We start from the raw sequence: 27,868 nt of genomic DNA, 5'->3' as shown, positions 1-27,868 counted from the left end.
TTGGTGTGATACTTCACTGGAGCTGAGTGTCTGTAAAGGATATTGCTGAGTATAGAGGGCCAAATCTTTCTGGTTTACTGATCATTATAAGGTATTTCTAAATTTATCTTAAATGAGTACACATATATGTAGCTTTGTTTTATTTATTTTCTTTTGTGTATTAAACTTGTATTCTTTTTATGAAAGGTACATTGGTAGATTCACACAAGTATGCTCAGTGACTGAATTCACATGGTAACCAAACTGCAAAGATTAAACTTACGATCTATCATTTTGGAATCTAACTTGTCCAATACTACCATCAGTTGGGATCATAAGAGACTGAAACATTGAAGTGAGGCATCAACTGTCTGCTCCAACAAAGAGAAAAGATCCCATCATGCTATTTCGAAGAAGAGCAGGAGAGCAGGAGAATTAATCATGACATCCTCCCCAATAGAATCTCTTAACCAAAACCATCAAAATGGCTTAGATGTTCATTATGTTTGTGTTCGTGGGGCCTTGCTGAGCACAACTAGACTGTTGCATTTCATGTATTAATGATTACAGTTCAGAATTGGCTACAAAACCTTTGAGACATCACATGGTCCTGAAAAGGTGCTATATAAATGCAGGTTTGTCTTTTTTTTCCCCTCTTTGCTTGTTACATATTGCCTTTTGATTCTTCCTCAGGATCTCACTCAAATGTTTATAAGGAACCAACAATCCTGGTTGGCCCGGAGAACCTCACCCTCACAGTGCACCAAACAGCCGTCCTGGAATGTGTTGCGACCGGAAACCCTCGTCCGATTGTATCCTGGAGCCGTCTCGGTGAGTTTGAGAACGTCAGTGATTCCGTGCTGGGGCCTGTTGGGGTTGTGACTGAGGCATGCCTCTCTCTAGGGAATGGTTACATTCGGAGGAAGGAAGGTTTATCAAGAAACGCCACTGTCGATAAAACAAGATTTAATAGACAGGGAGGAAAGAGAGATGTAGAAACTCTGCCTGAGATTGTTTGTGTTGGGATAGTGTCAGAATTGCCTGGGTAGCAGAAGAATCCCTCCTTCAGTCTATTCTAGTACTGTGCGTGGAGAATGAATTTTTCATGTTGGATTACTTTGGGAAATACTTGATGATTTAATGTGTTAAGTAAGGGATGAGGGAGTATTGATATCAAGCTCATCCCAACAGCAGCATTACCGTCACTAATTATCATGCACAATGTGTGTATTTGAACAATGTGATGGGAGACGAGAATCAAGTTCTTTGAAAGGACTGGATTAATAGTGAGTCATGTTTGTCTTTCACAGTCGTGCTTCATAATTAGACAAAGCTTACTGGAGTGTATGGTTAATTCCTTCCAGTCACACATGTAGTGATTGGCCAGACTCAGAAGGGAGATCATGTGCTTTAATGGTCACCTTTACAGACACACAGATTACCAACATTGCAGCATGAAAATGTGTTGCTGGTTAAAGCGCAGCAGGTCAGGCAGCATCCAAGGAACAGGAAATTCGACATTTCGGGCACAAGCCCTTCATCAAACGTCGAATTTCCTGTTCCTTGGATGCTGCCTGACCTGCTGCGCTTTAACCAGCAACACATTTTCAGCTCTGATCTCCAGCATGTGCAGACCTCACTTTTTACTCGAACATTGCAGCATGTCAAGGTCAGACTCTATTAGAGTTGGAGAACAGTGATGTGCCCCCATCATTGTGCAATAGAATTACTTAGTTACAAACCCCTGTGGATTGACCCTGAGCAGTGTGGCTGCCCAGGTGCATTCATGTTATGGTACCTGTATCTCAGGTACATTGACCTTCAGTTATCTCTGCACTTGCTTTATTACACCTGTACCATCAGTGGATGTGCATTGATTATTTCCTCAATGTATCATCCTCAGGTATCATTATATTGACGTCAATTTCTCGGCTTGTGTCCAGTTTTGTTGATATATCCCTTTCAGCATGAAGTGGATCCTAATTGTCTTCACTGGAGCTCCAAGTCCAGGCGTCAGATGATGATGCAGTCCTTGAGGTTTTATTGAGACATAATGACAGTTCAGGAACATGCAGGACCAAAACAGCGTAATAGAAAATCCTCATCAGCTTTCGGTGTTGGTTTAATTTAATAACAAGCAACTTTGTTTCTCATTGAAGAGTAGGATCCTCCAACCAGCTGTCATTCTGGTCCTAGTTTTGTACTCTGTGATTTGACTCATACCTTACTCGTTTCTGTCTCCAATATCAATGTACCACAAGCTGAGTGAATGAAGCATTTGATTTCCAGCATGAAGCATGAGCAGTCTTTATCAATGGTTTATTCTGGGCGGTAAGTCGCCAAATCTTTATGGTCATTCAAGCGGGCATTGGATAAGCATATGGAGGTTATTGGGCTAGTGTAGGTTAGGTAGGCTTCGGTCGGTGCAACATCGAGGGCCGAAGGGCCTGTACTGCGCTGTATTTTTCTATGTTCTATGTTCTATTTCAGGATTTGTAAAATTGTGGTTCATACTCCACAGACCCACCTGGACAGTGCAATTGTAATGCAAGAGATATTGTTCTATTTACCTAATAAAAACTGGCAGAGTATAAAATAATCAACACTCAGTATGTGACTCACTGCCTTCCACGCTTCAGGTCATCAACCAACCGAGATACACTGATTGAGACACACAGGTCAGATGATTCCAATGGCGAAACACTGGGATAAATACACATGGCAGATGCACTCAGGTAGAAATACTGGAAGGTGTAGAGACTCAGAAATATTGACCTTGTTATTTTATTCTGCCCCAGCACCCTATGATGCACTGGAGAGTGTTGAGGAAGGGAAGGGTTAATCCATCACATGTGCAAAACACAATCCTGAACCACTCTGCATGGTGCTGTTTTTACACGAGTGTGTCTCAAGGTGTTTGAGTGTCTTGCCTTTGAGAGGCAAGAGTCTTTATTAACATTTTTAAATCCGCTTTCTACATTGAAATGGGGAGCCCAGTTCGAAGTTCACTAAAGCTGCATTGGGGTCAGGAGACCCAGCAGTAACATGTGAAGAGGATAAATGCCAGCTCCACAACATAAATGCATGGTCCAGCACTCATTGCTGGCCAAGATGATTGAACATTGCAGGAAGATTCTAGAACCACCCTCTCACTCTACACTCTGTGGTCCAATGCCCTCTCTAACACACAGATCGACCGTCAGTCATTCCGAGTGGCAGGAATTCCAAACTGCGTGTTTTTTTTCCCTCCATGCCAGTTTGATTTTGTTGTAAAGCAGGAGGTAGATCCAGAGAATGATGGTGAGATCCTGCCCTGGATCTTTGGCAGATTCTTTCATTCTTTTCACTCTTCATGCCTCACTGTAAAGATCAGGACTATGCTGAGAATTATATACATCTCTTGCCTGTTGTGGTGATGAAGTGCTTCCAGTTCCTCAGCTCTGCTGGAGAAACAACTATGGTTTCTGTTTCTGTGCTTTAGAAATTGCTGTAAGCTTTGGAATTTACCAGTAAATAAGAACACATCAAAATATTTAAAAGTAAAACTTTAGATTAGATCAGCTGAGACGTGAAGGACTGGAGTTCAAACCCAGGATTCTGTTAATCCAACTAATGAAGAAATTTGTTCGAGGAAGATTTGAGCTCAATCCTCTCATAGCTATTAACTGACAATGATAAATATGAACTGAACAATATTTTCCTAAACTTGGTTATCTCATGTGTTGATTGAAATTCGAATCTGATTCTTTAAGCTGATTTCTAATAAAATTGGGTTTCTAACAAAATTTTGTTCCCAAAATAATATTTCGAGCTGTTAATGTGCAGTACTAAATTAAAGGTTGCTATAATGGTTGTTGATGATATAGTTATAATGGGGACATTGAAGATATCATTATAGTGGAAGCACATTTATAATGTATAATGCTGTAATTGAATTGACTAAAATATGGTTCATATTATAATATGATGTTGTTTCTGTGCCACATCAGATTTATGTTTTCTATCTGGTCACTAATCTATACAGTTTTCCAAATGGAAGATCCTCTCTGAAGATTGTGATTTTTTTGCAATTGTAGGACAGGGTGTATGTCATAAAGTACACTATACAATATATGTGTGCATGTGTTCTATATTATATTTAATATTAAAAATGAGAATTTTACGTTTGTGGAATTACTACATAGTTGAGTTTGGAGATTCTTATAAGACAAGGCACTTGGTGATTTGCTTTGGCCTCTATCCTTTCACACTAATTCGTGAATCTGAAACCAGGCTAAGCTGAAGACTGGAGAGGTTTGGTGTGAAGTGAGATGTGCAGTTTCCACATAGTTCATTCGACTCTGATCGGCAGCACACGACTGTGCCACTGTGCCACAGATTTGCTTTAAACAGTTGGTCATGCAACTGATGCTGGAGAAGGATTGCTATTGGATAGAGTAGGGAGAACATTTCTCACTGTTGCAACATTGGCTGGTTGCTTGAGTTTAGAATCAAATCACATTCTTCTATAGTCTTGTGCCTCGTTGGTAACAATCGGTAGGACTGTTAACCTCTGAGTGGTAGAGTTGCAAGTTCAAGACCCAGTGTAGGTTTTGCCTGATAACTGCCTGACACCTTGGTGCAGAGTTGAGGGATTTATGAATTACTGAAGTTGCTGATTGTCAGGTAACATTTTAAAATTAAGGCATCCAGTCTTTGCTCAGGAAAATGTAAAGAGGCATTTGAATAGGTTTATGAACATAATCTGTTTAATTTTCTTATGTCAATGCCATTCAAAAACAAACCAAGCAACCAGTTCATTTGCTGCCTCCATCGTGACAGTGACTGTACTTCCAGATGTAACTCATCCATTGTAAAATCTGCTGTGGTGTCCAGAGGAGGCGCTACATGAATGCAAGTTTAATCCTTGTTGCAGTTTATCACCAGTGGTGCTGATCTGGGAGTGATACTGAAACTAAGGTCAAGTCATTTAACCTGAAGTAGATTAGATTAGATTCCATACAGTATGGAAACAGGCCATTTGGCCCAACAAGTCCACACCAACCCTTTGAAGAGTAACCCACCCAGACCCATTCCCCTACTCTATATTTACCCCTGACTAATGCACCTAACACTATGGGCAATTTAGCATGGCCAATTCACCTGACCTGCCCAACTTTGGACTATGGGAGAAGAGGGAACCCATGCAGGCATGGGGAGAATGTGCAAACTCTACACAGACAGTCACCCAAGGCTGGGATTGAACCCAGATCCCTGGCGCTTTGAGGCAATAGTGCTAATCACTGAGCCACTATGCTGCCCATTGTGCATTATGCAAATACACAACATGCTTGATTGGGAGAGGCTAGTATCTGGCAGGAACAAATTGGGTTCAGGCCAAATGAGACTGAGACTGTTCCATTCCAATTTGGATTAAACTGACCCACTGAGTGGTAACTGGAGAAGAAGCTGTGGAACATTCCTCTTAGTGAGTCACTTGCTTGTGTGTTCAGCAACCAGATATTATTTGCACATTCAGCTTTAATGGAAATTGGATGTGCAAAGCATCTGGCCAGTAGGTTTGCATAAAGTTTCTGAGATTTCTGAGCTTTACCCAAGTTAAATGAATATAATTTCAATGAGGTACATGTCATTGTTTGATAAAAGCAGGGGAGTTGGCTGACCACATTCTAACCTTAGGAAACAGTCCAATTGTATTCATGACATCTATCACTCCATTTGTTTCCAAGTGAGAATGAGAAAGATTGCTGCAAAATGAGATATCAGTTCAGTCAAAATGATAACATGCACCATGCCCACACGAACTATCTATTAGTTTGAGGGTTTAGGAGTAGATTTGTTGCGTGCCTAATGATGGATTTCAGCCTCGTCAGCATTAATCAACTTCACAAAGTTAAGGAAAGAACTTGCCTTTATGTAGTGTCTATCACAATCCCCTGACATCCCAAACGATGTTAAAACCAAATAAAGTACTTTTTGAAGTGTAGTCACTGTTATAATATAGGGGGCAGCAGCCATCAGGGCAGCACAGTAGCTCAGTGGTTAGCACTGCTGCCCCACAACGTCAGGGACTCAGGTTTGATTCCAGCCTCGGCTGATTGTCTGAGAGCATGTTCTCCCCATGTCTGTGTGGGTTAGGGTGGATTGGACATGCTAAATTGTCCATAGTGTCCAGAGTTGTGTAGGCTAGATGGATTAACCATGGGAAATGCAGGGTTTCAGGAATAGGGTTAGGGAGGTGGGTGGGCTCCTCAGAGCTGTAGTGTGGATTTGATTGGCTGAATGGCCTCCTTCCACACTGTAAGGCTGATGGCTTCCTTCCAACAAGGTAATAATGAGTAGAGTTTAGTGATATATGTTGAGGGATTAAATGTTGATTGGATTATTGGGGAGAACTACCCTGCTTTTCTTTATAATGGTGCTGGGGGATTTTTTACATTTACCTGAAAGATTAGGAGGGACCTCTCACTTAGCCTCTCATCCAAGAAGTAGCACGTGGCCCCCCTCAGGGTTGCGTGGTCAGTCCCCAGTTGTTCACCCTGCTGACACACGTGACTGTGCAGCAATGCACAGGTCAGATCACATCATCAAATTCGCTGATGACACGACTGTAGTGGGTCTCATCAGGAATGGTGAGTCAGCATACAGAGAGGAGGTGCAGTGGCTAACGGACTGGTGCAGAGCCAACAACCTGTCTCTGAACATGGACAAGACAAAAGGGATGGTCGTTGACTTCAGGAGAGCATGGAGCCAACACTCTCCCCTGGACATCGACGACTCCCCTGTGAAGATCGTGAGGAGCACCAACTTTCTTGGCGCCCACCTGGCAGAGAATCTAACGTGGTCCCTCAACACCAGCTCGACAGCCAAGTAAGCCCAGCAGCGTCTCTACTTTCTGTGCAGGCTGAGGAAAGCCCACCTCCCACCCCCTATCCTCACCACATTCTACAGAGGGTTCACTGACATTAGCCTGTGCTGCTGCATCACTGCCTGGTTCGGGAATTGCATCATCTCGGATTGTAAGACCTTACAACGGAGGACAGCTAAGAAGATCATCAGGTCTCTCTTCCCTCCATTATAGATATTTACACCACACGCTGTATCCAAAAGGCTAAGAGGTTTGTGGAAGACCCCACACACCCCTCACTCAGACTCTTCTCCCTCCTGCTGTCTGGCAGAAGATACCAGAGCATTCAGTCAGTCATAGCCAGACTGCAACAGTTTCTTCCCCAAGCCATCAGGCTCTTAACACAGTAGGATTGGATTTTCTTTTCCATCTGAAATTCTTTGCGCGACTCAGAATTGCTGCTAGAACAATGTCCATTAATTATCATTCTCTTATTACACTGTAACTTGCGTGTTTTATGCCACCCTGTCTATGGTCGAGTAGTTTGTGCTGTCCATGTAGCACCTTGGTCCTGGAGGAACACTATTTCATTTTTACTGTATCAGTTGTATATGATAGAAATTACATAAAAAATACTACTCTACTCTCTCCGACACTGCAGCACTCACTCAGTTTGGTACTGAAGTATCAGCCTAGAGTTTACACTCAAGTCTCTGGGCACAGCCTGTACTGGGTCAGCCTCCTGATACTAAGGTGCTACCCACTGAGGCAAAGCTGGTGATTATTCTAGAAGAACAAAGAAAATTTACAGCTGAAAATGTGTTGCTGGTTAAAGCACAGCAGGTTAGGCAGCATCCAAGGAATAGGAAATTCGACGTTTCGGGCCAGAGCCCTTCATCAGGAATGAGAAGAGGGTGCCAGGCAGGCTAAGATAAAAGGTAGGGAGGAGGGACTTGGGGGAGGGGCGATGGAGATGTGATAGGTGGAAGGAGGTCAAGGTGAGGGTGATAGGCCGGAGTGGGGTGGGGGCGGAGAGGTTAGGAAGAAGATTGCAGGTTAGGAGGGCGGTGCTGAGTTGAGGGAACCGACTGAGACAAGGTGGGGGGAGGGGAAATGAGGAAACTGGAGAAATCTGAGTTCAAAGTTCTCACAAAGAAAATTTACAGCCCAGGAACAAGCCCTCTGGCCCTCCAAACCTGAGCCAATCCAAATCTACTGTCTAAACCTGTCGCCCAATTCCTAAGCATCTGTATCCCTCTGCTCCCCACCTACTCATGCATCTGTCCAGACACATCTTAAATGAATCTAACGTGCCTGTCTCTACCACCTCTGCTGCCAACACGTTTCAGATACCCACCACCCTCTGTGTGAAGTACTTACCGCGTGTATCCCCCTTAAACTTTTCACCTTTCACTTTGAAAGCATGACATCTCGTTATTGAATCCCTCACCCTGGGAAAAAGCTTATTTCTATCCACCCTGTCTATACCCTTCATGATTTTGTAGATCTCAATCAGGTCCCCCCTCAATCTCCTTTTTTCTAGTGAAAACAAACGTAACCTGCTCAACCTCTCTTCATCGCTAGCACCTTCCATACCAGGCAACATCTTCGTCAACCTTCTCTGCACCCTCTCCAAAGCGTCCACATCCTATTGGTAATGTGGCAACTAGAACTATATTCTAAATGCGGCTGAACCAATGTCTTGTCCAATTTTAACATGACTTGCCAGCTCTTGTACTCATTACCCCCTTCAATGAAGGCAAGTATACCATATGCCTTCTTGACCACTCTATCCACCTGTGCAGCCCCCTTCAGGGTACAATAGACCTGCACTCCCAGATCTCTCTGCCCATCAACTTTTCCCAAGGCTCTTTCATTAATTGTATAATTTGCTTTCGAATTAGACTTGCCTAAATGCATCACCTCACATTTGTCTGGATTGAACTCCAATCCTCCACTTTTCCGTCCAACTCTCCAGTCTATCTATATCCTCCTGTATTCTTTGACAGTCCCTTATGCTTTCTGCTACTCCACAAATCTTTGTGTCATCCGCAAACTTGCTGATTATACCAACAGTGCTCTCTTCCAGATCATTTATGTCACAAACAACAATATCATAAACAACAGTGGTCCCAACACTGACCCCTGTGGAATACCACTGGTCAATTTTCTCCATTTCGAGAAACTCCCTCAACTACTACTCTCTGTCTCTTGTTGCTCAACCAGTTCTTTATCCACCGAGCTAGAACACCCTGCACACCATGTGACTTCACTTTCTCTATTAGTTTACCATGGGGAACCTTATCAAATGTCTTACTAAAGTCCATGTATATGACATCAACTGTCCTTTCTTCATCTATCAACCTGGTCACTTCCTCAAAGAACTCTACTTAGTTGGTAAGGCATGATCTCCCCCACACAAAACCATTCTGTGAAAAGTGAAGCCGCTGCTTGCAAATAGAAAAAGTAAAGGTTTTGTCACACTCCATTTTACCTAACTTCAAGCACAATGTAACAGCTCAAACCCACAGTCTCACTCTGTAAAAATCTGCATCCTTTGTTCCTCAGTCTTTAGAGAATTCTGATATAACCTGAACAGTTGAAACTCTCAGTCATGGATCTGAAACAGCGCAGAAGGTACTTCCATAGGACCCAAGTCTTCTTTTTGAAGCAAAAACACTGAACCATGTTTGCACCTTTCATTTCTTCACATCTCTAGGTATTTCTTCTTCATTTAAGTTTTACCAGTGACAAAGTCATGGTTCCTCCTGTATAATAAGCCCAAATGTTTAATATCCAAATATTTCCATCAAGTCAGCCTTGTATCAAAAATACAAATACAAAACTAATCCCTGCCTTTCTGTAATCCCCTGCTGGATTGCCAGCAAGGTTTTATGCACCAGATGGAACACAATTGTTTTCCCACAAACTAAATTGCTGCTAATCTCTAAATATCTGTATCCACAGATGGCAGACCTATTGGTGTGGAGGGAATCCAAGTGCTGGGCACAGGAAATCTCATGATCTCTGATCTATCGGTGCAGCACTCTGGAGTGTATGTCTGTGCAGCGAACAAACCAGGGACCCGCGTGAGGCGTACTGCACAGGGCCGACTGGTGGTCCAAGGTAAGGTAGCAGGTTTCCTTGCAGGAGGGAGCAACAGGGATTGGCTCCTGCCCATTTGACATGACTTGCGATAGAGAAACGTTTCTCACGTTGCCAAAATCTCACCACCGAGGTGTTTGTGGGTCACAAGTTCAGGAAGTGGGGGTGTGCCAGTTGAGATGGAATATTTCTTTAGCCAGAGAGGGGCGAGCCTGTGGAATTCTCTACTGTAGAATGCGATTGCAGACAGAACATTGAGTGTTTTCAATGTACACAAGAATGTAATTGTTATGTTTAAAGGAATCAAAAGGAATGGGGAGAAGGAAGGACATGAGTTGGATAATCAGCCACGATTATATTGAATGGTTGCCAAATGATTGGTGCTGCTACTATTTTCTGTGTTTCAATGTTCTGTCTCCAGGTGTGTTTTCCTGTGGCCATGTGACTTTGTGTACAGGAGGATGGATTTTTATTGATTTGTTTCTCCCCCTTTAGCATTGTCGGCCTCCACAGGTTGTACACTATTCCTGGTGGACGAAGCCAACAGGAGAGCAGTGCCGGGGTGGGGAGGCTGTGCACAGTGGATTGAGTCACGAGTTTTGGGGTCAGTTGTCCCAAACGCAAAGGTAGCCATCAAAATGGTCACTTGTGCGCATGGGGCTGGCTGACTTGCTGATGTTTTTTAACTCAAAGATACCCAGGCAATTGTCAGCTGACCACTCGGTGGCACTTTACTGTAGCCCAGAGTTGTAAGCTCAGGGCCTAATGAATATGGTGACATGTGGAAGGCACCAAACGATGCTTCTCACTGACCTCAGGATCCTCAGCGTTAAGAGGCGTAGACCAGGCTTAGGGAAGGAGTCAGCCACTACACAGCAATGAACTACATCCTTCTTGTGGAACTTGGGAGATCATTCCTCCTGTTCCTGGCTCACCAAGACATTTTAAATGTGCCACCTCGGTACTTTTTCTGGTGTGTCTACAGATAGCCCCTGGACTGAATTTTAACAACTATGTCCATCCAGTTCCCCTCATGATAACGATTGGGGTCTGGTGTAGACCTTAATGATTCTGCTCCTTGGAGTGCTCTGAGACAGGGATGATCAATTCCATAAAAAAAACTTAAAAGAATTGCAGTTGCTGGAAATCAGAAGCAAAAACAGAAATTACTGGCAAAACTCAGCAGGTCTGGCAGCATCTGTGGAGAGAAAGCAGAGTTCTGGATCCAGTGGCCCTTCTTCAGAACTGATAGAGGCTAGATAAAAGTTGTGATTTGAAGGTGCATATGTTGGACTGGGGTGGACAAAGTTAAAAATAACACAACACCTGGTTATGGTCCAACAGGTTTATTTGGAAGTGCTAGCTTTCGGAACACTGCTCCTTCATTGGATGGTTGTCCATAAAAGTTGGTTATTATGCAGAAGGAAGACTGGGGTAAAGAGTAAACAACGAAAGGAGATGAAGTCCAAAGAGAGAGAAGTGCAGTTGGATATATACAGAACTGGTTAACAGTCAGCCTGGGAGAATGAATAGTTGCTAATGAAGACTGTTAGTGGCTAACAATGGGTTGTTTGTATGGTTGACCATGTGATAACAACGCCTTGTGTTTTGGGCAAATGTACTCATGCCTTAAACATATTGAAATCGATTCAGAGTCCAGATGGCTGCAGCGTCCCCAAGTGGAAAATGAGATGCTGTTCTTCCAACTTGTGCTGAGCTTTGCTGGAGCACTATAATGATCCTAGGCCAGAGATGTTGGCCAGGGAACAGGGTGGTGTTTTGAAGTGGCAGGCAACTGGAAGCTCAGGGTCTTTTTTGCGGACACATGGAAAGTGTTCTATGAAGTAGTCACCCGGTCTACACCTCTTTTCTCCAGTGTAGACGAGACTACTTTGTGAGCAGTGTAGACTAGATTGACTGAAGTGTAGGTAAAGTGCTGGGAAGTGAGTTTGGGCCCTTGGGTACTGAGGAGAGATGAAGTAAACGGGCAAGTATTATACCTTGCAATGGACGGTGCCATGGGGCTGTGGGGTATCGTTGGGAGTGAGGGAAGAATGGAACAAGGTGTCCTGGAGGGAATGGCTCTTATGGAAGGCGAACAACGGAGAGGAGGGGAATATGTGTCTGATGGTGGCATCCTGTTGGAGGTGGATGCTGGTGGGATGGTAGGTAAGCACAAGGGTGACACTATCGCTGTTGCAGGAGGAAGAGAGGGGGGTGAGGGCTGAAGTGTGGGAGATGGGTTGGACCTGGCTGAAGGTCCTGTCAACTGCAGTGCTGGGGGATCCTCGGTTGTGGAAGAAGGTGGACATTGTGGAGGCTATTTATCCTATCCATGTCCCTCATAATTTTGTAAACCTCAATAAGGTCACCCCTCAGCCTCTGACACTCCAGGGAAAACAGCCCTAGCCTACTCAACCTCTCCCTATAGTTCAAATCCTCCAACCCTGATGACATCCTTGTAAATCTTTTTTGAACCCTTTCAAGTTTCACAAAATCTTTCCAAAAGGAAGGAGACCCGAATTGCACACAGTATTCCAACAGTGGCCTAACTAATGTCCTGTACAGCCACAACATGACCTCCCAACTCCTGTACTCAATACTCTGCCCAAAAAAGGAAAGCATACCAAATGCCTTCTTCACTATCCTATCTGGGAAAAGACCAGCGGGAGGGGTCCCTGTGGAGGGTGAGTGTTGGAGATGGGCAAAGGGGTCTGTAGGATAGGGAGTTGTTTATGTTCAATTCAATTATGGCTAGCCATTTAGACCTCCCAAAACAGTAGGCAAGGTGTACATCATTCATAGATTCAGGTAATGTTTAGCATTCCTTACAACTCTGCCTTGCTTTTGGGCTTCAGTGAACTGTAAGCCAATGCTCAGGTACGTGTGGCTAGAGATATGAGCATTAAAACAGCCCTGAGGCTCCACCATCACAATGGCAGCAGTGTTGATCATTAATGCAGCGTAGCCCCAAGTAGTTCCATGTTCCCTGGTAAATCGAAGGGAATGGAAGCTGGCATTAATGATACAAAAGCTATAGCTTCGGTAGATAGCATCAGCAGGCAGGGAAAGCAGAGAGTTTAAAATAAAGCCAGAGGATTAATCTTGATGTGATTGCATTCAATGATGTCAGCTACAGTTCTTGCCCTGGGGAGCCTGTGTTCTCAGCACTTTAATCACTCGGCATCGACTGATTGTACACTGACCCCAAAATTTACAGCTCTGCCTTACAGACTAATAGACCCGTGCCCCAGTGTGCATCACTGTGAGTTTACCATTAGTAATGAAGAGTGGATTTCTGTAAATGGGTCTCATGCTGGTCTTCACCAGAGGCCCTCCACCACCATTGACTGTGTAGACAAAAAGAATCTTTGTTGTTTTAAATACTCAATATTTCAAATTCCTTTTGAGTTATCTAATTAATAGATATGTGTATTTTAATCACATGAATAATTAACGGCTATGAATAATTGAACCTTGTACATGAAGCATGGCAGAGACATTAATAATGCAGCTGCTTTACCTCTGCTGCTGTGCTGCTGGCTTTTGCTTTGTAATCTATAATATATAGATGTGTTTAATAAAGCGGGATTGCTTAAAGGGATTCAGGAGCAGCCCCTCTTACCTCCGAGTGCCTGTTAAAGTGGTGCTGGAATCAAATGAAACTTGCCACTGACCAAAGCCCATTAGCAATGCCAAGCCCACGGGGCAGTTTTCAAACAAATAGTGCTGTGATTAAACACAGACGGACATCACCTTGCTGGAGCAAAGCAAGTCACCACTCGGGCAGCATGGGGTGAAAACAGACACAGCCTGACCCCCCCCTTTCAATCTTCACCTTTGCATTTATAACTTTTCATGATGAGGACCACATTCCCATCCCAGGTTTAGCTAATGCTAACAATATACGTGTTGGCAGAATATGGAAGATATTCTCTGATGGCTACACAACTGAAGCACACGGAGAACAGAGACTTGTGTCTCTTTAGTTCATTAGTGGGTCATCCTGCTGTGTGCCTCAGGAGTACATGATCATGTGCCCAGTCACTCAGGGACAGTGCGTATTAGGGGCACCTTGGAACAAGACTAGATGGATCGTGATACATTACACAAAAATAAATTCCTTCAAGAAAACGTATCCAAACAAATTGGTTCTGGTACATTAGATTTGCATGCCATTGTAAGGGAGTGCTGTAGGAGAGCACTGTAATGACGGTGATGTGGGGGTGCCCTGTAATGACACGGATGTGGGGGAGTCCTGTAATAACTTGGATGTGGGGGAGCACTGTAATGACACGGACATGGGGGAGCCCTGTAATGACAGATTTGGGGGAGCACTTTAATGACATGGATTTGGGGGAGCACTCTAATGACACAGATGTGGGGGAGCCCTGTAATGACACGGATGTGGGGGAGCCCTGTAATGACAGATGTGGGGGAGCACTGTAATGACACGGACGTGGGGGAGCCCTGTAATGACACGGATGTGGGGGAGCCCTGTAATGACAGATGTGGGGGAGCACTGTAATGACACGGACGTGGGGGAGCCCTGTAATGACAGATTTGGGGGAGCACTCTAATGACATGGATTTGGGGGAGCACTCTAATGACACGGATGTGGGGGAGCCCTGTAATGACACGGACGTGCGGGAGCCCTGTAATGACATGGATGTGGGGGAGCCCTGTAATGACAGATGTGGGGGAGCACTCTAATGACATGGATTTGGGGGAGCACTCTAATGACACGGATGTGGGGGAGCCCTGTAATGACACGGACGTGCGGGAGCCCTGTAATGACATGGATGTGGAGGAGCCCTGTAATGACAGATGTGGGGGAACACTGTAATGACACGGATGTGGGGGAGCCCTGTAATGACACGGACGTGGGGGAGCCCTGTAATGACACGGATGTGGGGGAGCCCTGTAATGACAGATGTGGGGGAGCACTCTAATGACACGGACGTGCGGGAGCCCTGTAATGACATGGATGTGGAGTAGCCCTGTAATGACACGGACATGGGGGAGCCCTGTAATGACATGGACATGGGGGAGCACAATAATAACACAACGTGGGGGAGCACAGTAATGACACGGACGTGGGGGAGCACAGTAATGACACGGATGTGGGGTAGCCCTGTAATGACATGGACGTGGGGGAGCCCTGTAATGACACGGACGTGGGGGAGCACTCTAATGACACGGATTTGGGGGAGCACTGTAATGGCACGGATGTGGAAGAGCCTTGTAATGACACGGACGTGGGGGAGCCCTGTAATGACACAGATGTGGGGGAGCACTGTAATGACACAGTCGTGGGGGAGTGCTGGAATGACACAGACATGGGGGGAATGCTGTAATGACACAGATGTGGGGTAGCCCTGTAATGACACGGATGTGAGGGAGCTCACTGTAATGACGGTGACGTGGGGGAGCGCTGTAATGATGGTTATGTGGGGGAGCGCTGTAATGGCGATGACGCAGGGGAGTGCTGTAATGATGGTTACGTGGGGAAGCGCTGTAATAACGGTGACGTGGGGGAGTGCTGGAATGACGGTGACGTGGGGGAGCGCTTTAATGACGGTGACGCGGAGGAACACTGTAATGACGGTGATGCGGGGGAATGCTGTAATGACGGTGACGTGAGTGAGCGCTGTAATGACGGTGACGCGGGGGAGCGCTTTAATAACGGTGACATGAGGGAGTGCTGTAATGACGGTGACGCAGGTGAGCGCTGTAATGTCAGTGACGCGGGGGAGCGCTGTAATAATGGTGACGTGAGGGAGCGCTGTAATGACGGTGACGCGGGGGAGCGCTGTAATGACGGTGACACGGGGGAGCGCTGTAATGACGGTGACGCGGGGGAGTGCTGTAATGATGGTGACGCAGGGGAGCGCTGTAATGATGGTGACGCAGGGGAGCGCTGTAATGATGGTTACACGGGGGAGCGCTGTAATGATGGTGATGTGGGGGAGCGCTGTAATGATGGGTACACGGGGGAGCGCTGTAATGACGGTGATGTGGGGGAGCGCTGTAATGACGGTGACGCGGGGGAGCGCTGTAATAACGGTGACGCGGGGGAGCGCTGTAATGACGGTGACACGGGGGAGTGCTGTAATGATGGTGACGTGGGGGAGCGCTGTAATGACGGTGACGCAGGGGATTGCTGTAATGATGGTTACACGGGGGAGCGCTGTAATGATGGTGATGTGGGGGAGCGCTGTAATGATGGGTACACGGGGGAGCGCTGTAATGACGGTGACGCGGGGGAGCGCTGTAATGACGGTGACGCGGGGGAGCGCTGTAATGATGGTGACGTGGGGAGCGCTGTAATGACGGTGACGCAGGGGAGCGCTGTAATGATGGTTACGCGGGGGAGCGCTGTAATGATGGTGATGTGGGGGAGCGCTGTAATGATGGTGATGTGGGGGAGAGCGCTGTAATGACGGTGACGCGGGGGAGCGCTGTAATGACGGTGAAGCGGGGGAGCGCTGTAATGACGGTGATGTGGGGGAGCGCTGTAATGACGGTAAAGCGGGGGAGCGCTGTAATGACGGTGAAGCGGGGGAGCGCTGTAATGACGGTGATGTGGGGGAGCGCTGTAATGACGGTGAAGTGGGGGAGCGCTGTAATGACGGTGAAGCGGGGGAGCGCTGTAATGATGGTGATGCGGGGGAGAGCTGTAATGACGGTGACGCGGGGGAGCGCTGTAATGACGGTGAAGCGGGGGAGCGCTGTAATGACGGTGATGTGGGGGAGCACTGTAATGACGGTGATGTGGGGGAGCGCTGTAATGACGGTGATGCGGGGGAGCGCTGTAATGCTGGTGACGCGGGGGAGCGCTGTAATGACGGTGAAGCGGGGGAGCGCTGTAATGACGGTGAAGCGGGGGAGCGCTGTAATGATGGTGATGTGGGGGAGCGCTGTAATGATGGTGATGTGGGGGAGCGCTGTAATGACGGTGAAGCGGGGGAGCGCTGTAATAACTGTGACGCGGGGGAGCGCTGTAATGACTGTGATGCGGGGGAGCGCTGTAATGTAATGGAGTCTGGATAGGAGGGAAATGACTGAGAAGCTAAACAGTTATATTCAACTTACCTTCATGGGTGAAGATATAAAGTATCTGTTGGAAATAATGGGCACCCTATGAAGTTGCAAAATGGAGGAAATTGAAGTAATTGGTGTTAGTAAAGAGCTTGAACTCAAAGTTTCCTGATTGAAAATTTCCTGGACCAGATCAGCTTCATCTTAGATTGCTGAAAGAGGTGAATATAGACATTTGGATACATTAGTGGTTATCTGTCAAAATTTCTATCTTCTGGAGAGAATGTTGTGGATTGGAATGGAGAAATGTATGCTTCCAGGTTTTCAATGAGGAAGAGGGAGCATGATGAACTACAGACCTGTTGGTTTAACCTCAGTGATTGGGCAAATGTTATAATCCATTATAAAGGGTGTTATCACCGGAACATTTAATAAAAAATGGTTAAATCAGTCAGAATCAAAGTGGATTTATCAAAGGGAAATCATGTTTGATGAAAGTGTCCGGATTTTTTGAGGATTGTAGCATTGATAAAGGAAAACCATTGTATGTGATATATTTAGATTTTCAAAAGGATTTAGATAAGGTCCCGAACAAGAGATTAGTAAATAACATTGGAGTGCATAAGACTGGGGGGGAATACAGTTGTATGGATGGAGAATGGTTGACAAACAGAAAGCAGAGTGTAGGAACAAATAGATAACTCTCAGCGTGACAGGCTATTACTACTAAGATACTGCAGCGATTATACCTGTTCACAACCCAGATCATCAATTTGGTTGTAAGGATCAATTGGGAACTTATTGAAATGTATCATATTATGATATTATAATAATAATAATATAATAGATAAGATAGAAGCAAGAAAGTTGTTTCCATTGGCAGGTGAAGCTAGAGCTGTTAGAAAGGCATAGCCTCAAAATAAGAGTGAGCAAATTAATGTCTGAGTTGGAGAGGAATTCCCTGCCCAGTGAAGCAGTTGAGGCGACCTTGTCAAATGTTTTTAATGCAAAGATAGATTTTTGAACAGTAAAAAATTAGGGGTTATGGTCTGCAGGTGGGTAAGTAGGGCTGAGTCCACAAAAACATCAGCCATGATCTGATTGAATGGCGGAGCCTGTTCGACGAGCCAGATGGCCTACGCCTGCTCCTATTGCTTACGTTCGTCTGTCTCGCCAAATTTTCTGAAAAGACCAGACTGGTGGGAGCTACATTGTGAGGAAGGTACGAGGAGGCTCCAAGAGGACTTATAAGCTGAGTGAATGGGTTAGAAAATAGCAAAGTATAAAGTGAATTAAGTGTGCTTTTATTAACAACGGTGGTGTCAAGAGAACGCGGTAATGACGGCAGGAGTGTGGTAATGACAGTGGCGCTGCGAGAGTAGTAATAGTAATGTGTAGGAATTTATTTTGGATGTCTCACCACTCACCCGGATCGAAGTTCTTTCCCTATTCCAGCAGCTATGGATCTTGGAGTGGGCTTGTCTAATGTCAATTGTCAGAAACTGTGGGATGAATTTAATAATGTTCTCACTCTAAAAGTAAACCTGAAGTGACACGCTACGTGTCACCATATTCTTTGTTTCTTTTGCATTGCATCACCTTCCAGTTTTACTACCCCATTAACCCATGGGTGCTGGATCCACTGTCATGGATCCTACAGCCAATATGGAGACCTGGTGTGTTAATATCGTATGAACAGCGCCGTTGGGAGCAAGTTGACAGAAAATAAAAACTCGAGTGGAACTCAGCGGTTTTTCTAAAAGCCGTGACCACACACATTTACTTGTTCCTCCTGCAGCTAACTGAAGAATACAGATGTTGGAATCTGTGAATGTCAGTAGGACTGGTTTCTGATGACAACATGCGTTTTATTAATAATTCTGTTAAGCAGTATGTGTTCAATACACTGAAGTCAGTGAAGAAAAGGTCATATTGGGTCTGAAGGATGCAAACAAAAAAGAAATGAATGAAAATAGGACTTGGCAAGTTGCCAGGGTAGCATGGCCTATTTCTGTAAAGGTGAAAATTGCTTGGAGTAGGAGCTGGCTGGAGACTGTCAACAGCAGCACTTTGTAATTTTGCTCAAAGTGCCCTTAATTCCCTTTTGAATTGTTTTAAGCTGTTTGCCAGATGAACCACTATATTGGGTTTGAATCTGGAGAAAGGATAAATGACAAAGGAAGCCAGAGGAGAACAGGCATCTCCTTCCCTTTGCAAAGAGGTGAAAGAGGTCAGTGTGTTTGGAAAAGAGTGGGACAAGAGGAAGAGTGTGTTTGTAGATAGAAGAGGGCAAGAGTGTCAATGAAATGTTAGCCATAGAAATGCAGATCTCTTTAAATATAACGCAGAGCAGCTTGAGTGTTGGATGAGAACAGTGATGCTCTTTGGACTTTGTATGTGAGTGAGATCCAGCCCTAGAAGGAAGTAGGCCTCTGAGCAGGGAAAGGTGGAAACTAATGTGTGCGCTAAACTATAAGTTTACAACAAAATCCCTGCAAATCTCTGAAATTCTTTTCCTGCCTAGTTCAACGTGTGGATCTCGGTCTATTAAACATCAAGTACTTTTGAGTTGGTAAGTGTGCACCTGAGAAAGGAAGGGCTGAGAGAACCTGTGGAAAGGGGGCAAATTAGAAGTGATTAATGGTTGTGTCAGGAAAAAGGTGATATATAGTTATAGATGTCTAATCCTCTCGAGAGAAGGGCACCATGTGTATTGGGAAAAGGAGGACTATGAATGAGAAAAGGAGCGAATGAGATCATGTCAGTGGATGGAGGTTGATCAGGTAATGATATGAGGGACAGAGGCTATATTAAGTATGAATGACTTTTGCCAATGCAGCATCTCATGGGCACAGTGTGAGCTCACCAGAACCTTGGACTGAATAGCAGTCCCATTGGTTGAGGATTAAAATGACATTTGTAAGGATCTCTAAGTGGGGATGTGGAAGGGAGTACCAATGTAGAAGATCCTTCCTCAGATACAAACCCCAGAGAAGATTTTCTGAAGAGGGAAGTTTGAGGCAAGTCCACATTGGCTCCATAGCCAAGAGAGCAGATTATGGAGACAGCCTGAATTTCCCTTGCAGACTCCATTTCTGTTGTGTGTGTCTGAAGCTGACACTCTCTCTGGGGTGAGGACAGTGTGTGGAATCTAGCCGATGCTTGGTGAGAGCTCACAAAAAGGGAGATACATGAAGAGCTGTGACAGATTATTGGGTAAAGAGAACCAGGCATGGCCAATTTCATGATTTGGTGCATGACCTGCTTTACCAGGTAAGGAATGTGCCAGCCAACTATTTACATAACATCCCATTCACACACTGTGTACACATGCTCGCCATCAACGTCCAGGACACTGTGCAGCAACTCCCACAAGCCTAGTCCTTCGGTGAACTGTCATTCCATTTCCTGGAGGACGATCTTACATCAGTGGATATCAAATTTGAGTTTGTCACGTTTGTGAAACCCCAGAAGTTAAATGCTGGTCAAATAGAGTCCAGGTGTGTACTTTTCAAGTCAGAGTTTTAATCTACTCAGATTTTGCAAACTCCAATAACTTGCTTTTCAGATATTTTCCAAATCACCCTGTCCAGGTATGTTATCATAGATCTCTGGAGATCTCTGGAGAACCTTAAACCAAGGTCTCCTGGCTCAGAGGAACAGACAGTAACACTGCATCACAAGATGCACCAATCTTCTCACATCCCCTCCCCCACCCCCATTATGTATTCCCAATCAAATGCTCACCCAACTATTCTTCAATTAAGAAATAATCCTCCCCCTAGCTCCATTTGGTTTCCAGTATTCCTGTCAGACCTGCGTGGATTATAACAAGTGGACAGTGACATTGCTTAGTGCTTTGGTCAGACCATGTCTTGAAAATTCAGCTTAGTTCTGATGATCAAACCAGAAGCAAGAACCCAGATCTTGACAATGTCGTGAAGAAGAACAGAAAGTCTTATTTCTCATGGCAAAGGGAGGAATAATGAGGAAATATTTCAAAAAATCAAACTTTTCGGCTTTGAAGATGTCAGAGGAGTCCTTTCGGAAATATCAGGTATTCAGGAGATTGGAAATATGTAACTGGAAGGACTGATTCGAGTTAAACAACAAGTACAGAACAAGGAAAGGTAAAGGACATATTAGAATGGGTGTCCCAAAGCATTTCTTCATACAGAGTGATTTAATAATTAAATGGTCTCAAATTGACTGGTTAAGGTTAATGTTAATGCAAAAAGCAGTAGGGTGTGGGACTGTAGGTTTCCATACATTCCTGGAAGAGAGTTAATTGGTTCCCTGAGTGTGTCGTCATTTGGTTTCAAGAAACACCCATATGACCTGGAAGTCATCATGTGGTAGAATAGTAAAACAGCAAAGAGTAAATAGAAGGCTAATTGTATTGTTGTTTGTGTTTTCTATTTGCTGGAAAAGTGCAGCAGGTCAGGCAGCATCCAAAGAGCAGGAGAATCGACGTTTCGGGCATGAGCCCTTCTTCAGGAATCCTTCGCTTTTCCAGCAACACATTTTCAGCTCTGATCTCCAGCATCTGCAGTCCTCACTTTCTCCTGTGTTTTCTATTTGGCAGTTTAAAAGTTTAGAGCATCCTGAGAATACGGACAATAGGGAAAAAGCAAGATAATCTCTGAATGGGATGGTTTGTTTTACTTGGCAGTTTTAGATCGAAGCTTGATGTTGACGGATGACCAGAAGAATAGAGCAGAGACTGTACGTGATGTGGCTGGAAAGAACAAATGGTGGGAAAAATGAAAGATGAGGAAATGCGAATTGGAAATTGTGGTAGCCCCAACGCTACTAGAGCTCACCGGTTTAAAGGTTTCAAGAAGGGAGTCTTTAAAGGTTTTGTAACATCAGACTGTCGTGTTTTGAGAGAGACAGGGTTTTCAGATGTGTGCCTTGTTGTTAGTAACTGATTTCTTGTGGAATAAAGATGCAGCCAATTGCATCTTGAGAGCTGAGATTTTGGATGTTAAATGAGAGATTCTATGAAATGAAGAATGAGTTAGAAAGATTGTGAATTTTCAATTTGAAATATAAAAGATTCACCCACAATCTTTTGACAGTATCTTCCAAACCGACAGCCACTTCCAGCTAGATCGACAAGGGCAGCAGGTATATGGGAACACCGCCAACTGTCCCTCCAAGCCATTCATCGTCCTGATTTGGAACAATATCGCTGTTTTTTCACTTGCTGGTTCAAAATCCTGGAATTCCCTCCCTAAGGGCATTGTGGGTCATCCCAAACCAGGTGGACTGCATCAGTTCAAGAAGGCAGCTCACCACCACCTTCTCAAGGACAATTCGGGATGGGCAATAAATGCTGGCCAGCCAGTGACACTCTCATGAATAGAAAAAAATATTCTTCACCTGTTAATTAATGTGCAAATAATGCTCAGTTTAATTGGTTTGTTATAGTAACAGTTTTCAAAAGTGATATCGTGATATATCAGTTTTCTTTCTAATAGTTCAGTAGGGAGTGCTTTGTTTTAAAAGCTGTCAGTCTCCTCAGGAGTAATAAGCACACTCAGAAAATACACTCCCAAACCTTCCTTCTGTTCTATTTGACGGGTCAAGAAATATTGAATATGAACATAATTGGAGGAGGAAAGTAGATTTTCTCAGTACATGATGGAAAATGAGAAAATGGTGAGAATTAAGTCTGGGTGGCAACACTAATGTTCTTAATTTACATGGTGCCACTGAGCTCCCATTACCAGATGCTGTAGTAACAACATGCTTTTATGTGATACCTATGACAAAGTGAACAGTCCTAAGGCATTCCGTAAGACATAATCAGACCAGAAGTAACACTGGGCCAAAGAAGGAGATGTCAGGACAGATAGATTAAAAAATTGGCCAAAGAGTCTGGTCTTTTAAAGGTGGAAAGAGGAGTACAGAATGGAGAGGGTGGGTAGGGAATTCTGCAGCTTTAATGCCTAGATGGCTGAAAGAAAGGCCATGATTGGTGGGGTAAAGGATGTAGAGGGTTCAGAATTGGGAAAGCTCTTGGGTTCTCACTGGCTTGTAGAGAACGGAGGAGGTGACAGAGACAGGAGTGGTGAGACCATGGAAGGATTTCCATCCAAACTAGGAGACAATGCAGGTCAGTGAGCACAGGAACAATAGATTTGTGAGTCATGGTGCAATGTAGAATATGGTCTTCAGGGTATTGGAATAGCTCTTGGAGAGGTGGGAGATCATGGGAACATCTGAAGGTAACATGAATGTGGATGAGGATTTCAGCAGCAGTTGAGCTGAGACATTAGTTGAGCTGAACAATATTTGTACAAACTGTACGTTTTGCATTGTTTTACCTGTTGATCTAGTAAGCTCAGATACCTCTTCCTGTTTTGTATTCCAGCACCTGCAGAGTTTGTACAGTACCCACAGTCCATATCCAGGCCAGTTGGAACCACAGCCATTTTTAACTGCCTGGCTCAGGGAGAGCCAATCCCACAACTTACTTGGCTGAAAAATGGGGAAATCCTCGCCCCCAGCGGACACATCAAACTGAAAAACAACAACAAGTGAGTGCCAGCCGAATGCAGTACGCCATCCATAACCGGTTACTTAAAGATTGATTTCAGGAATGCCTCTTATTCTGTAGCTATGACCCCTAGTTTGTGATTTGCCCAACAGTAGAAACATCTCCTCAATATCTACCTTGTAAAGCTCTTTCAGAATCTGGCATGTTTTAATAAAATCATTCTTCTCAATTCTAATGAATAAAGGTTAAACCTGTTCTAACATTCTTGATAAATCAACCCCTCCATCCCAGGAATATGTCCAGTGAATCTCTTTTGAGCGATCATCAATGTCACATATCCTTTTAAATACAGGGAGCAACACTGTACAGAGTACTCCAGGTGCAGCCTTACCAACACACTGTAAAATTCTAACAACACTTACCTGTCTTCAAACTTCAATCCCCCAGCAATAAAGATGAAAATTCCATTTGCCTTTTTAGTTACTTACTGCACCTCTGCAACTTAACATCTTGTGTTCATGCCAAAGAATGTTCCAATTCCTCTGTGTTGCATTAGATACTTGATCCTCAGAAGCTATTTTTTCCGTCTATTATTTTTACACCCTGACTATATGTCTTAAACCATTTATTATTCTTAATCACCAAACTATTTAACCTGCTTGATGTAATTTTAAATGTATATATTGCTATTGTTATTCTTCAAAACAAGTATGTTTTCTCAATTACAATTCAATCCACAAAGGACTGATTTTAGCATTCAGGGTAAAAGCGTTGTTGGTGCTGATTGTGTTTCCACACCCACTGTCTGTAAATTAAGACAATTAAAGCAGCTAATCAGAAGAGCAGGCTAAACAAGATAGCAGCTGAATGAATGGGTCACAGGGACATTGCAGCTAACTGTTGGACTACTTTGATTAGTTCTGTCATCGGGACCTCCTGTGCTTTGGTAAATCAGGGTGATTCCAGGTCAAGATGGAGTTGGCAGCTTTGTTGGTTTTTAATTTGTGTAGTTTTACCCACAATCCCTTCTCCTAAAGGCTAGGGGAGGCCAAGAGGTCCAGTACTCCCCAGGGTTAAGAGATATTTCACTCATCTGAAAGGTTCACAGACCTTTCGATCTCTGTCATATGTGCGTGCATTTTGTAAGTCATGCAACGAACACTGTTTAATTCTGGAAAGATATCCTTCTACCAATCCTGCTATTTGAAGCAGGATTCTCTGGATTTTCTTCCAACTGATATTGGAAGGTGGGATGGAGGGGGTAAAGTATGGGAAGTCATTTCTGAATCAACTGCAAGGTAAACACCAACTCTTGACTGTTTCTCTGAATCTGTTGCAATCAATTAATTAATTGATTTATTTTCTGTTCCAACGATGTGTACTTTGACAGTGCCTGATGGGAAACTCTCCTGTGGGATTTGAGGGCAGTCTTCCCAACTCAAGCTAAAGCCCCGTCATTTAAAGTCCCCAATTTTATTTTGTTTTCCAGTCCCAGAGCAATGCCTTTTGTGTTTGAATCCCTCTTGCTTCTAGTGTCTCAGTCCTCCGTATTGTGGTTCTTTTGTCTGGGGAAAGACACATCACTGGCCTGGCCCTACGACCTTCTGATAATCAGTCATGCTGATTGCCTTGTGTGCAGGCTAAGAGCCTTTGAATGTTTTTCTTTCAATAGATTGGAACCTCTTATATATGAATGTGTGTGTGTGTGTGTGTGTGTATGTATATATATTATATATATATATCTCACTTTGGTGTGAATGTGTGCTGGCATTAGCATTGACTTTCCCTCGGCAGCTGTCAGTCCATTTTATTGGATACAAACCCTTCACAGGCATTTGATGTAAATTACAGGAAACAGTCAGACACTCTCTATCCTTGCTACATTTCCCAGTGAGGTGCAAATGGCACTGAGCCTTAACAAGAATTTAAAAGGAAGCAATTCTAAATGTAGTGGCTATTTCAGCTCAGCATTCTTATTCCAAAGGATGATAAATGCTACAGCTGTCAAGAGTTTGCTCTCAATATCCAGCGTTGAATCGATTAAACCAACACTGAGTACAATGTCCTAGAAATGTGATGGGTTTAGATACAGCGTGTGCAGCTGCGTGTTTAGTTTGATGGCAGGTCCTGCAGGCACTTACTAATTCTGGAAGTTCACCAGCTGCCCTACTGGGCAAGTTAAAAACAAAAGCCCCCCTGGACAGTGGGCCTGAAACATTCAGGAGGCCTAGAGCCTGGTAGGAACATCGGAAACAAAAGCAAGGACAGACTACTCCATGCCTTGAGCCTTCTCTGACATTCAACAGCTGATCTTCTACCTCAAGGACATTTTCCAGCCCTATCCCCGTATGATATCTTTCATACCTGGACATCTATGCACCCATCACACCATAAGATATAGGAGCAGAAATTAGGCCATTCAGCCTATTGAGTCTGCTCTGCCATTCAATCATGGCTTATAAGTTTCCCAACCCTATTCTCACACTTTTTCCTCATGAAACGTGATTCCCTTGACAATCAAGAACCTATCTATCTCAGTCTTAAATATACTCAATGACCTGGCCTCCACAGCCTTCTGTGGCAATGAATTCCATAGATTCACCACTCTCTGGCTGAAGAGGTTATCCCTTATCTCCATTCTAAAAAGTCTTCTCTTTATTCTAAGGCTGTGCACTCGGGTCTCTCCTACCAATGGAAACACCTTCCTAGCATCCACTCTGTCCAGGCCATTCCGTATTCTGTATGTTTCAATTAGATCCCCCTCATCCTTCTAAACTCCATTAAGTATAGACCCAGACGTTCCTCATTTGTTAAGCTTTTCATTCCTGGTGACGTTCTCATGAACCCCCTCTGAACAGGGTCCAAGGTCAGTGCATCCTTTCTGAGATATGGTGCACAAAATTGTGCACAATACTCCAAATGTGGTCTGACAGAGCCTTATGGAGCCTCGGAAATACATCCCTGCTTTTATATTAACGTCCTCTCAAAATAAGTGTCCTCATTGCACTTGCCTCCCTAACTACTGGCTCAACATACAAGTTTACCTTCAGAGAATCCTGGACTAGAACTCCCAAGTCTCTTTGTACTTCAGACTTCTGAATTTTCTGCCCATTTAGAAAATAGTCCATGCCTCTATTCTTTCTACCAAAGTGCATGACCTCACACTTTCTGACATGGTACTCCATTTGCACCTCACTTCTTTACCCACTCTCCTCACCTGTGCAAATCCTTCTGCAGCCTCCCTGCCTCTTCAATGCTCCCTGTCCCTCTACCTATCTTTGTATCATCTACAAACTTAGCCACAATACCCTCAGTTCTTTCATCTAGATTGTTAATGTGTAAAGTGAAAAGTTGTGGTCCCAACACTCAGCCTTGTGGAACACCACTTGTCACCGGCTGCCATCCTGAGAAGGGCCTTTTTATCCCCGCTCTCTGCTTTCTGCCAGACACACAAGCTTCTATCAATGCTAGCACCTTGCCTCTAACACCATGGGCCCTTATGTTACTCAGTAACCTCCTTTGCAGCACCTTGTCAAAGGTTATACCTTGTATGATGAATGTGCTTGAGGAGTAAACCACTGGAGTAGGGAATTCTAAAGATTCGCTAGCCATGAAGATTCAGTGAAGAAGTTTTTTCTCTTCTCAATCCTAAATGGCCTCCCTCTTATTCTACAAGCATACGAACAAGGTACAAGTGTAAGCCATTCGGGCCTTGGGCCCATCATTCACTAGGCTCTCTTTTAAGTCCAACTCTACATTTCTTTATCCCTTCAATAACCTTGTATTTCCTTGGTAATGAAGAATCCATCTATATCTTACCATAAACATTGTGAGAGTGTGTCTCTCTTATTTTAGACCCCACTCGACCTCCCAGCAGTGGAAGGATGCTTCCTGCATCAAGGTTGTTGAGCCTCTGTCAGGGTTTTGTGTATGTTAAGCTTACAGAAGCTCCGTTTCTGAAATTCAGTTGCGCTGAATGAATCTGCCCTGAAGAAAAAGCATACAACCCCTCAGCTCAATACCTTGTCATCGGCATGCTGTGACCCCATGGTAACCCCCCCAAAAAAATCATGAAGTCTGATATAAGAAAAGGAATTCTTTTTACATTTTTACATCACAGGATGGTTCAAGAGCTGTGTCTCACCCGTAGATAGGCCTCCCCAGTGAAGAGAGGAAATGGCTGTCTTCAGATGGAAAGTAGTGAGCTTATTCACTGATTCAATATCTAACCCAGGAGCGGAGAGGGAGGACACTGACAATGGGCGTTAAAGGAGTCTCTTTGATCTCTTGTCTCACTGGAGTTTATTAATCCCATCAGGATGAAGCTTTCAATGGGAAACTCCCGGAGCTCCAGGAAGCCTCTGCATACAGGCAGACCTTTCTATTTCAAA

General features: G+C 44.3%; 1 protein-coding gene across 1 annotated transcript in view; it reads left to right on the top strand.

Moving 5' to 3' along the window:
* Positions 1–27,868, top strand: part of igdcc3 (immunoglobulin superfamily, DCC subclass, member 3) — a 116,923-nt gene that overhangs the window by 73,311 nt on the left and 15,744 nt on the right. The window contains exons 5-7 of the mRNA XM_060852861.1: positions 673–810; positions 9,794–9,952; positions 23,352–23,517. Coding sequence (XP_060708844.1) covers positions 673–810; positions 9,794–9,952; positions 23,352–23,517 — 463 coding nt within the window. The remainder of the gene's footprint in view (positions 1–672; positions 811–9,793; positions 9,953–23,351; positions 23,518–27,868) is intronic.

Source organism: Hemiscyllium ocellatum, chromosome 39, assembly GCF_020745735.1.
Source record: "Hemiscyllium ocellatum isolate sHemOce1 chromosome 39, sHemOce1.pat.X.cur, whole genome shotgun sequence".
Classification (NCBI taxonomy): Eukaryota; Metazoa; Chordata; class Chondrichthyes; order Orectolobiformes; family Hemiscylliidae; genus Hemiscyllium; species Hemiscyllium ocellatum.
Note: the sequence above shows the minus strand (reverse complement) of the source record. Positions and strands in the feature narration are given on the sequence as shown.